A 12685-nucleotide genomic window follows, 5' to 3' on the forward strand; every position below is an offset into this window, starting at 1 on the left:
CTCTAAGGTTTTCTGTCTTTTGTAGCAAGCCCAGGAACCTCACGGCATAACCTACCCCCATAGGTTCAGCTTTTGGTATAGTGCTCCTTAGAAAGAAAGTAGAAAAACAGATCGGAAAATGCTTGAGTGGATGAAAATAATTGAATGAGCATCGCAGCCTGAGTGCATGCGCAGACAAAGGAAGTCCTGAGCCCTTTGCTCCCTTGGCTCCTTGGCTAATAAAGCACTTACCGTAACTGTCCCTGGCCGAATGCCCATCATCCGTCACCTGCCCATCGGTCATCCGCCCACCAGCTGTGCTGCCCATGGGTTCAACACCACCTGGTCCCCAATCAACAGATAAAGTCTCTCCTTGAGCTTCAAACCAACGTGTTTGGTTTATCCTCACATGTTGCCTGCCACTGTGAATCTCTCAGGTTCAGGGTGGAGGAATTGTTTGAAAATAGCTGGAGAGAGATGGCTCAGTGGTTAAGAGCACCACTTGCTCTTCCAAAGGTCCTGAGTTCGAATCCCAGCAACCACATGGTGGCTCACAACCATTTGTAATGTGATCTGATATCCTCTTCTGGCCTACATGCAGGTAGAACATTGTATACATAATAATAAATCAATAAATCCTAAAAAAAAAAAAAAAAAAAAAGAAAGAAAAAAGAAAATATTGGGGAAAAAAAAAGAAAGTAGCTGTTCTCAGAGTTAACTATTCAGATCAGTTCCAGAAGCCTGTGTGTAGAATGTTAATTCAATGCTGGGAGATCCTTTAGTGGGTAAAGGCACTGTTACTAAACCTGAGGGTCTCGTGTTGGTTTACCTACCACAAACCCTGTGTTGTTAAATCCTGTCTTACACTTGGAACTTCTCAACGAATAGTCACATCGCTGTCCCAAGAGGTAGAACCATGAAGACAGATGTCCTTTCTGAATTAGCCACTGGCAAGCACACACACTATGCAAGATGCTTCCAGCAAGATCCCTGAACGCCTGTACTACCGCACTGGTGGACCGCTTGATCACAGTGTGGTACAGTTGAAATGGGCATTGGAAGTCGGTCTGTCTAGTCCAGTGCCCTCTTTCCTTGTCTCACTGGTTGGTCCTCTTGAGATGTAAGTGGTTTGTTCAAGGTCACAATTGTGTAATAAAACTTCAACTATGCCATAATCTTGAGGCAGAAGAGTTTATGAACAAAGCTGGAAGGCAGCGGGGGCGGGGCGTGTCTCTGCTTCAGTTTGTTGTGCATCTTGAAGGGCTTGAAGCGGATTGCTGGGCCTTACCCTGATTTTCTGATTCTGGCTCTTAAATAGAACCTGATAATATGCATTTCTAGTAAATTTCCTGATGCCAATGAGGACTGTAATTTAATAACCACTGGTGTAAGCCATACAGTTACGTTGTTGTAATGTTACTAGATTAGGGAGAGAGAACTAACTGGTCTACCCCTTTAAAAGTCTGGAGTTCTAAGGACCCGGCAGTCATCCATCTGAATCCTGGTCTAAACTAGGGTTTGGCGCCACCTAGCGGCAGACACCTAATGCTGTTTACTTATGGACGGGAACAATTCTGAGTCTGCAGCTGGGTTGGGCTCTTGGCATCTTTGGGATAGTGACTCTCCAGCAACGTCGTGGTTAGCAAACATTTGTTTGTTACCTTGGTCTGGAAAGTCTGGATTTTGAGGCCCAGCAGCCATCTTTTTAACTGCTAGCTACTTGGGCATTAGGCTTTACCTCTTCAGCCTGTATCCCGGTCTTCCCCAGCAGATGAGAGCAGCTCAGTCTCAGAAGCTGGAGAAGCAGACGTTGCGCTGTGGTGGGACTCGCATAACTTACTCATCTTCACACATCTGCCTTATCGCTGTCGTGCCTCTGGCCTTCTCCATCCCTCCATAGCCACCTGTCAGGAACGTGCTTTAACCGCCAAGACTTTAGCCTATATAACGCCCCCCCATCCCCCCTTCCCCCCACCCCCCCACCCCCGCCTCTAAGACTTTTATCCTGCCACTCCACTGAGGACAGTTTTTTTTTTCTCCAAAGGGTCAGGCATGCTTGTACTTATCTGTGCTCCCTGGGCAGCTCTTTGGCATGTGTTTAGCCTGTCCCACAGATAGGGATTCCAAGCCTCTAATTTGTTGTAATTACCAAAAATAATTAGCAATATTAGTAGTCTCACACGGTTAGCAGGGTTGTTGTTTGTTTAAATACAGGGTCCTGTGGGTGCTGAGCAAGCACGTTCTATCACTAAGCTATAATCCCCCCCCCTTTCCTCTTTCCTTTTCCTGTTGAGACAGAGCTCCACTTTGTCACTCAGGTCACTCAGGACCTGGAACTTAGTAACTACCTCAGGCAAACCTTGAACTTACAATCCTCTGGCCTCCACCTCTGGGGTGCTTGAGCTACCATGTCCAGCTGTCAAGTGATTTTTAATAAGAAAGGTATCCTCTCCCCCGGATAAACTGTCAGTTCTTTGAGAGCAGAGGTGACACCTCGTTTGTTTTTGCTCGAGGGCGGGTTTTCAGGGACTGACCTCCTGGCTGCCTCCTACACACAGTCACTTTCCACTCCCTACTCGCTTCTCTCGTTGCAGTTGACCATGCTCTGGGACAAGGAAAGGGTACCCTGAGCGCAGCCCCTGCTGCTATTCCCAGCTAGCCCCTGCTGCTATTCCCAGCTAGCCTCGGCTAAGCTTCCCCCATGGTACAGCTGTGGGAAGAAACTCCCGCTTACTCCACTTTCACAGCAACTGATTCTAGCGGCTTCTGCTCCTTGCCAGGCTCTCATCTGGGTGGCTCCCCACACACGCCTCCTTCCCTGAGCCTTGGCTCCCTCCTGTTTAGTCATCACCGCTTTACCGTTCCAAGCACCTGGTGAGGCATGGCATGGGCCCCTTGAGAGAGGGGTTAGTCAAAGTCAGAGGAGGGCGAGAAATCACTACGACACAGCACGCATTGCTTCAAATGGGGGCTGCCGGAGAGACAACGGATCTAAATATTTAAGAAACACTGACTCATTCCTTCTCTGTGTTGAATGTGACTTGCAAATGTGGTTTCATTTGTCATCCCACCGCCTCTCGTAAAACTGCCACTTGCAGGAGAGAGAAAGAGTGGATCTGGCGTGAGTACTGTTTGAAGCTGAGGCAAGAATCCTGTCTTCAACCCAGTGGCACAGTGGTCCCTGCGGGAGGTTCCCTTGGTATTTTAGGGAGCCTCATTTCCTGTGTTCTGAGGTTCAGTTCTTACTTTTAAGCCTGGCTAATCCTGAGAGCCTTTTCCAATGGCCCTGTCCCAGAACCTGGGTATTAGAATTCCTGAGGGACAAGGAATCTATTTTTAAAATAGATTCTGGGGCTAGGGAGGTAATTCAATGAAGTACAGGCTGCTCAAGTAATGAGCACCTGAATTTGATCCCCAGAGCCATGTGAAACAGCTGGATGTGGTGGAATGTGCTTGTAATCCCAGCACTAGGGCCTTGAAGGGACCCTGGGGCCATCTGGCTGGCCAGCCTGGTCTACTCAGCAAGCTCCAGGCTAGTGAGGTAAGCTGTCTCCAAAAACAGCAGTGTTGACCCATCCTGAGGAATGACAACCCAAGGTTGACCTCTGCCTCCAACACATACACACACACACACACACACACACACACACACACACAGAGAGAGAGAGAGAGAGAGAGAGAGAGAGAGAGACAGAGACAGAGAGAGAGACAGAGAGAGAGACAGAGAGAGAGAGACAGAGAGGCAGACAGAGATACTGACTGACTGACAGCCACCTTTGGACCATCAGTCTTGATGATCAGCTAACTTGAGAAACCATTAATCTAAATCGTTTTTTTTCCTAACCCAGTCACCAGAGCAATGTAGAATCATCAAAATCTTTCCAGCTATTAGTTGAGATTAAAGTTACTGCTTTATGCATAGTTTCTGGAGCAAGGCATAAAAAATGAGGCTCGTCAAAAATACTTGAAATGTTTAGTCTCTGAACTTTGTGGTGGGATTAGATGTAACACCCAGTGCAGGTCTAACCTAGGCTCTGCAGGTGAAGGAAGTTTATTCTACACTGGCCCACACCACTGCTGCCCACGATGTTGTTTTAGTTTTCGTTATAATTTTGATTTCAGCTGTGCATCTCATAAACTACATTTCCTATGGAATGATTTGATATAAATTATGTATTCTGAAATATTAAACCAGAACCACAAATTAAAACTGTACTCTCTGGAGGATTAAAGAAGCTTTTCTTAGTAGGGAAGTGGAATTAGAGAAAGCATTGGGGGGAAAGAGAACAGAAGGGTTCGGTGTCACTGCTCGAGGACTGTGATGTTGTGAACAACTTCAAACACTAAAATCCACTGCCTCTTCAATGCGTGACCAATGGATTCCGGTGTTTTTTTCCATACATAAATGTTCTATGGAAAGTTTTGCCTATTTCTTACAGGCTCACCACGTTTGGGCTTTAAAAACATCAGCATAACTTTCTGGGACAAATGTCTGCTGCCTAGAGGGGACATATGCATTTGTAGGTCCCCAAATTCACTTTCTGGAGGTATTTTTCAGGCATCGTAAAAGGAAAAAAGAAAAATGAGCAAGTTCACAATGGCTAAGAAGTAATCTTTCATCGGCACTGCGGTCTAAATGACAGTGCATACTCTGTTAGCGGCTGGCAGCTTTACAGTATTACTTAATTCACTGGCTTCAATATTGCATCTTTAATACCCAAACCGTAAAACAGGAAGCGCGATGTGTATTCTTGGCCCTACACAAGCTCCATCCAGTCTCCTGAAATGAGACAAATGTCCCTAGCACAGCCGCATGCCAGAAGAGAGATGTCTCTCTGTTAGTCTAGAAAACGTTACATGTTGGTACTCTGTGTGTGTGTATATGGCCACACAGCAGGGGGCGTGCATACGGTCATATGTGAGCATGTGTACATGTAAGTGCGTACGCATGAGCATGAATGTGGAGGCTGGAAGTCAACACTGGTTACCTTCCTCGAATGTGCCTCTGCCGCCCAGTGCTGGGTTTGTTGACTCACAGCAGTGCACTCCTCCATCATACATGGATGCTAGGGACCCACATTTGGGTCCTCGCTCTGTTGCACAAGCTCTACAGCGCCCCAGCTGTCTCCCCAGCCCACTGTGGTACTCTTCCTACCCTTGCTGACTCTGCCTGTAAGGAGCCCAGGGCACATACGTCCCCGTCTCCAACAGGGCTTCAATCGCTTGATTCCATATTTTATTGGCTGGTCCTTAGCAGGAGATGAATGGTCTGGTGATGCGGCTTCTTGGTGGGTCTGACAACCGCCTCTTTTAAAGAGGGAAGTATACAGAGCATGGGGGGAGGGGCTCTATTGAAGTTCTCTTCCCTTAAGAGTTAAGTGGCTGGCCCAGGAAATGCCCCCACATCTCCCTTATGTTGCCTGACCCCAGACCCCTCAGTCTGCTAGGGGCTGGGGCTGTGCCCCTGTGGTATCTGTAGCAGGAGAGCTTGTGGTAAGCCAGAGGTCACAGGGTCAGCCTTCACTCGGCTGCTAGGCTGGGCCCACGTGACTTTAATTGCCAGCACTGTTCGGAAGGTAGACTTTCACCCAAATGACTTCACCTTCTTAGAATTTAGAGAGTTTCCGAGATGTTACGTTTAAGGAGAAAGTTCTATATTGCTGTTAAGCCTTGGCTAGAACCATTCTTGCCTCCCTGTCCACGTGCATGCTCCTGTAAGTGACAAAGTGGCGGCCAGCGTGGTTGCACTCTTGTGACTGGCCATAGGTTTGGAGAAATACGAAATGTTTCTTACATAAAAGTAGAAAATATTGAACACAGGAGAGCTACATATTTTTTAAAAAATGATGCCTGTTTCTTTACGGAAATAAAGGGTTTCCTGTGTTTAATGTGCGAAAGAAGTTACGAAGACTTTGGCTGAACATACTATTATAGCCCACACCCAGCCCTGTGGGCACATGCATTCATTCATGACCTGTGCTAACTCTGAGACCCTTCACTACTGCCTTCCTGGAGTCATTTGTCACACATGCTCCAAGGCACTGGGGCTCTGGGGTAGCTGGCAGAATATCCTCTTCTGTTTCTCTAGTCCCCTCCATCCTCCTAGAGCCAAAACAGCCTTGCTCTCTGATGATCTCACGGCTTCGGAAGAAAGGAAGAGACCCACCGCATGGGACGGTCAGTGCCCCCACTTCGTTTGATTTACTGAGTCCTCTGGTTTAAACGCCGAAGCCCACAGAAGTAACTCTCTCAAGGTCGCCCAGCAGTGCCAGTCAAACGGCAGGTGTCCTCCCCGTGTGTCTGCAAGACAGCCCTGCCCTTGGTGCTTTGTGTGAATTACTGTGTATTGCAGCGGCCTTAGCTTTTATCATGGTTGATATGAAACATCCACAGCCAGAGTCATCTCATCGTGTCTTCAGCTGCTTTGGGGTACTGTTGGTTTTTAAAAGGATGCCATTATAAGTTACTTTTGCCTATTGTAACCAAAATGCCTGGCAGAAACAACTCAGGGGAGGAATTGTGTAGGCATACTTTTTAAATTATTATTATTATATTCGTTTATTCCTCTTCCTCTTCCTCCTCCTCCTCTTGTTTTTCTTGTTCTTATTGTTTTTGTTCTCTTCTTTTTCTTCCTCTTCTTCCTCTTCTTCCTCCTTCTCTTTGATAGTTATTCTGAATGGGATTGCTTTCATGGTTTCTTTCTCAACATATGTATTTTATAGTATATGGAAAAACCTACTGGTTTTTATATGTTGATTTTGTATTCTGCTATTTTGCTAAATTAATTACTTTCAGCAGTCTTTTGAGAGTTTTTAGATTTAATTTATGTATAGTCTTATATGCAAACAGAAAAACGGCTTCTTCCCTTTTTACTTATATGACTTTTGATTTTGCTGGCCTTTTTCTGTCTGAGATTTCTAGCCCTGTGTTTCATAAGAGCAACAAGAGTGAGTACTTTCCTTCTTCTTGATCCTAAAGGAAATGCTTCGGTTTTTCCCCATTCGCTGTGATATTGCCATAGGTTTGTCATAGCCTTTCACATGTTAGGAACAGTTCTTCTAGAACTAATCTGTTCATGTCTTCTCATCATGAAGGGATTTTTAAATTTATTAGGTACTTTCTGCATGTATGGAGATAATTATATGATTATTAACCTTCATTTTGTTGACTGGAATTATGTTTGTTAATTTGCATATGTTGACGCACTCTCACTTCCTTGGAATAAAATCAACTTGGTCATAGTCCTTACTCATTTCTGATTTTATTTGAGAATTTATTCATTGATTATTTTAGTTGAGGATTTTGTTTCTAGTTGTCTGGCTGTGGTCCCTTTGCTCTATTGTATGATAATTGTGATTGGGCAAAGCAAAGCTCTTTATTCTAGCCCTTGTAGTCTTTGACAGCTTTTGATTCCTCAGCATCACGGCAGCAGCAGACAGATAGGAGCAGCGGGGGGGGGGGGGGGGGGGGAGGGGGGGGAGGGGGGAGAAGGGGGCGGAGGGGGAGGAGGAGGAATGGTGTGTGGCTTCTAGTATTTCTGTTCTTGTAGCTGCTGAGATGCCAGGGCTCTTCCTTCCTGTGGCAGGGGTGGGAGGTGGAGGGTTATCATCTAGAAAGTCAGGATTTCACAGTCTTTGGCAGTGACTATCTTTGCAGTGTCAGTGTTTAAGTATCAGGATAATCCAACCCTAGACAATGGCTTGCAGAAGCTTCCAGACCTAAAGTGTTGGGATCCCCCAGGTCTTGGCAGCAGTCAGTGCTAAGCGTCTCAGACTTGGGAGCCTGAAACTGTTGGTGATTGTGGGTTGACATTTTTCTGGAACGCTTTCAGATAACAGGGCCTGCTGTTTCTCCTACTCTTGGTAGCTTACTATTCTTTGACCTTAGCGCTTTGCCCCTTCCCTCACCTCCTCTTTTCAGTTCACTTCACCTCATCGTCCGTCCTGCCCTGATCATTGTTCCAAGCCGTCTCTTATTGCTATAGCTACTGTGGAGCCTGCTGCCGCTGCTACAGCCTCTTCTCTGAAGGCTGTACTCTGTGACTCCACCTCTTCTGAGGCTGTGAAAACCACTAGACTCTCCAGCTCCTTGGCATTTGCACCCCATCAGCAGAACAATGAGTGACTTCAGAGAGGTCACCAAGTGAACATACAGAACTCAGTCATTTCCATGTCACAGTAATTAGAGAATAAAATGGTGACTGGAAATCCACCACAGTGGCAAAAGATACAAATAAATGCCACAAACTTACATGATAAGACAATAAGATGTGGAAGGAGAAGAAAAAAAAAACATTGTGAAATTCCATCAAAGGACCTAAGGATGAATTTTGAATAAATTGTATGCCAGATGGTGTCAGTCATTAGGATAGCCCCGTGTAACACAGATGGTCCCAAATCTCTGAGATTTGCTGGCTCAATTGATTCTTTAACAGCTCACTAATAGCTTTATTCCTTATATTGGAGGCATTGCTCACTTCTTCAAAACCCCCTAAGCATTTCTAGAGGTGACTAAGGGGCTTATGTTTCCCTTGATCAAAATTAACCACAATTATTTTCTGTTTTCTTATTACTTGATCCATCTACATATCCATTTACTCCCTATTTATTAGATGTTTACCGAGTGCTTACCACGTCCTGAGCACTCCATAGTTACCCACTACCCATTGCTATGGCTGCTGGCGGGAGTGGCCTCTGGAAGTCACCCTGGGCTCAGAACAAGATCTTCTGTCTCCTGCTGCCCCTGTGAAACACTAGTAACAGTTGGATATTTTACGCAAGACAAGGCTCGTCCTAAGGTTTGGAGGGTGATCTTCATGGATGGACACAGTGGGAGAAAGGAGGAGTGCAGATGTAGCCTGTGAGGAAAGATAGCATACAACAAGAAGAAAAGGAAGACAAAAGTTCATGGCCATCCCCTGAGGCCTGGGTCTCAATCCATCCATTTTCTTTCAACCTGTTTTGTACTTGCCTTTTTGTACTGACATTGTTAAGAATTATGGAATTTTGGTTTCTTTTTTTTTTTTAAACACACAAGGAATATTAGAAGAGTGTGCTTTCGTTTTAATCCTAGGTGTAGGGGTATGGGGCTGCTTTGGACTGTCCACAGCAGCTGACCATGATTGGCCTCGTTCTCGAGCAGCTGCGTGGCTTTGCTGCATCTCTTCCTATTTTTTTTACTGTCTCCCTTTTATCATATCAGCCTCTGCCAGTTCTGGACCTCCTCTGTATCCCATCTTTCCCAGCACTAATATTTAGATGCTTGAGTCTCTTTATTTGTTTTTAAGTAAAGGCAATTTAATTATCCCTGTCTCTCTTTCTTACTCATTGGGGTGTAGGAACTTTATTTTCTGAATGATGGACATCACTGAAGTGTTGTGCTCCTGAAAAGAGAACTTCTTACCCTTTGGAAGATGGTCTGATATTCACAGCAACATATTTTGAAATGTTTTCCTTTATCTTTGCCACATTGGGATTTGAAGATACCAAGTCTTTTATAAGAAAATAGAAGAGATTTACAACTATAATTCCCATGTTTTTCTTTAATATAATCTCCTTAAAGCTAATTGCGTGGAAATCGTTTAAACACCAATAAGACAAATCTCAAAACGAATGCTAATAGAAGAGTAATTGTACTAATGGCTTAACATAAACATCACTCCAGTGGTAGAATGAGAAAACAGAGATTAAAAGCATCACAAAGTCCAGAAACTCATCTAAGAATAGAAAAGCATTTAGAAAATAATTAATACAATATAAAATACCATAAGAAAAAGACAGAGAAATATTTTTGTAACAAGAGACCAACGACGGCCTTACTGACCATGGGAGATGGTTGAAAGTGAGCAGCATTCTTCTTACATTTGTTTTTAAATACAGGGTGTCTCAAGCAGGAGTAACGCTCAAGAGCACTTTGCTAAGTAAAAAGAGCCAGATATCGACACCATGTATCGTATGCTTCTGTTTATACAAACCATCCAGAATGGGCAGATCTAAAGGGACAGCCAGTAGGTTGGTGGTCATCAGAGAAGCACACACAATGCCTAGAGTCTTTATAGAGTGATGGAATGTTAAGGAATTGGTAGTGATAGCAAGCAGCTTTTTAAAATTTTATTGCTTGAGATTTTCATATATGTGTATAATGTGGTTCGATCAAATCCATCCCCAACTACCTCTGCTGTGACTCCTCCCACAAACCTACCACCATTGCCAATATCTGCATGTGTCTAAGACCATCCACTGGAGGCTGAGTCCCTGAAGAAGACTGGCTCTCCTTTCCCCAGCAGTCACCAGTTGCCAGGTGTGGGTCTCTGTGAGCCCTTCCCCATAAGTGCTGGTGTTTGGACTGGCTTTATCTTGTACAGGTCTTGTGCATGCAGTCACATGTGTGTAATAGCCCTGTTACATCTTGAAAACACTGTTTTCTGTCAAGTCTTCATTATCTCTGTTTCTTATTAGCTTTCTTCCTCTCTCTGCCACAACGAACTCTGAGCCTTGAGGGGAGAAGGTGTGATACAGAGTTCCCATTTAGTACTGAGCACTCTATACAATCACTTATTCTCTTTGCACTGATCTGGCTGTGAGTCTCTGTATCAGTCACCACCTACTACCAAAGGGAGCTTCTCTGAGAAGGGCTCAGCAGCTATTTATGTACATTAAAAACAGGATTTTTATGATATATCAACTGCATCTCAATTTTTAAAATATAGTAAGGCAAGTCAGTTATACTTGGGTTGTTAAAAGAAAATGAAAAACCAGCATGCTGGTAGAGAATGACCAAAGAATATAAATTCTAACTTTTTAAGATAAATGGCTGCTTACTGAGCATACGAAGTATAAATTAAAGCAATGAGCTGGAATACTTATTTACCTGTGAGCGTGAAACTCTAAGTTCCCATTCTCGGGTAGGAGGTAGTCTAAATGGCTCTTCTGTGATACTGGTTCAGAAGAAAATATGCATAGTTTCTTCAAGGCCATATATTGCATCCATGCATTTGCATTTCTAGGAGCATCTCTTAAATAAATACTTGCTACTTAGATAGCAGGTGGTAAAGTCCCATTGACACAGCAGCATGTTTCTGTGTCAGAGTGAACGGCATAGAAAATTCCATGGCCCTGTGACGTGCATATGCAAAGCCTAGAGAGACGCACTCCAGAATCTGCGTGATTGCCTCGTGTTGGCGGGATAACATAATTTATGCTTTCTTGCTTATTCTTATCTATGTTTTCAGTTAACTATGATTTTTATACACTCCACAATATCCTTTATAATAAAAATCATTTCTATCTTTTCTTACTTTTACATGTTATTTATTCACTTTATTTTCTTTGTTTGAAACAAGGTGCTGATATGTAGCTCAGGCTAGCCTTGACCTCTCCCTCCTCCTTCCTGCCTTCTGAGTGCCAGAATTACATGTATGCACCACCATGACCAGCTTATAGATTCGTTCTTTTCATCCTACATTTTCAAGTGTGAGAAAGCTCTCTGGTTCTGGTTTTGGTTCAGTGGATCCCTCGACAGGAGTAAGATTAGAAAAGACAAACAATCCTTGGTTTTCTCTTAAGACCAGAACAGTGGTTCTCAACCTTCCTAACGCTGTGACCCTTAATGCAGCGCCTTCTGTTGTGCTGACCCCCCAACCATAAAATTATTTCTGCTGTTCCCTCAGAACTGTAGTTTGTTACTATTATGAGTTGTGATGTAAATATCTCTGTTTTCCAGGGGTCTTAGGTAATCCTTGTGAAAGGATTGGTTGACCCACACACACCCCCCCAAAAGGAATCATAACCCACAGGCTGAGAACCGGTGGACTGGAGAGTCACAAGATGTATGACTAGCCCTTGAAGCCAGGTTCTTACTCTGCCCATGGGGATGGTCTTTGGGACAGGGCTGGGGGATGGCTATATGGTTTGGGAATTTGGTCAAAGGGCCAGTGGTAATTGTATAACACAGAACATTATAAATTAAACTGTTTTCTAAAGATTTTTTTTCCTATTTCAAGAACGGCTGTGTGTGCGTACTGCCATGCTTTTGTTCAAATGGAATTTTTAAATTAGGAGTGTATGACCCTTGGTGTAACAATGTCTCTTCCCATTTTCCTAGACAGAACCATGAATAAACTGGAGGAGAAGCAGGACCAGATGATACCATGAAGAGAAGTTTACAGGCCCTCTATTGCCAACTGATAAGTAAGTTCATGATGCACTTATTTACTTTTTATTTACTTTTTGTGCCTGGACCATGCGTAGGTGATCACTCACCAAGCTTCAGGATCTTTGTGGAGGAAGAGACCAGGGTTGCGTTGTTTCCCTCTGTCTCATCTAGTTTAAGCCACCAAAAGCATCAACTCACTCTCATGTCGTACACGCCCATCATGCCCTACATCCCATCATCATCCTAGCATGCCTTAAGTAAGTACTGTTGATTCAAAATGCACATCAAAAACCTTTGTTGTTCTTTGTTCCGTGGCCCAATATAAGACGTTGATTCCATATGGGAAAGAAACGGTAGATCATATTTTTTCTGGATTTTTGCCACATGGACCCTGATGCGCTTTGGAAATGCTGGCTTGGGATGTTACATGTAGTTATGCATGATTCTCAGATAGTGAGTGTATACATGTGGTTTCTTGGTCCTGTGGCAGAGTAAGGAGTGCTGGGGTAAGACTTAACATGTGATGCTCATGCACATGCCTTTGCGTTGTAGC

The 12685-nt window shown here is 44.1% G+C and overlaps 1 protein-coding gene across 6 annotated transcripts in view; it reads left to right on the forward strand.

The window, feature by feature from the left end:
- TMEM108 (transmembrane protein 108) overlaps positions 1–12685 on the forward strand; it is a 292079-nt gene that overhangs the window by 151824 nt on the left and 127570 nt on the right. For 4 of the 6 annotated variants that reach the window (XM_084754396.1, XM_084754395.1, XM_084754399.1 and 1 more), the window contains one exon: positions 12082–12167. In XM_084754396.1, coding sequence (XP_084610522.1) covers positions 12128–12167 — 40 coding nt within the window. In that variant the 5' untranslated portion in view covers positions 12082–12127. The remainder of the gene's footprint in view (positions 1–12081; positions 12168–12685) is intronic. The other 2 variants (XM_084754397.1, XM_084754400.1) reach the window with 1 other exon arrangement.

The sequence above is a fragment of the Acomys minous genome, assembly GCF_964271855.1.
Source record: "Acomys minous genome assembly, chromosome: 13".
NCBI lineage: Eukaryota > Metazoa > Chordata > Mammalia > Rodentia > Muridae > Acomys > Acomys minous.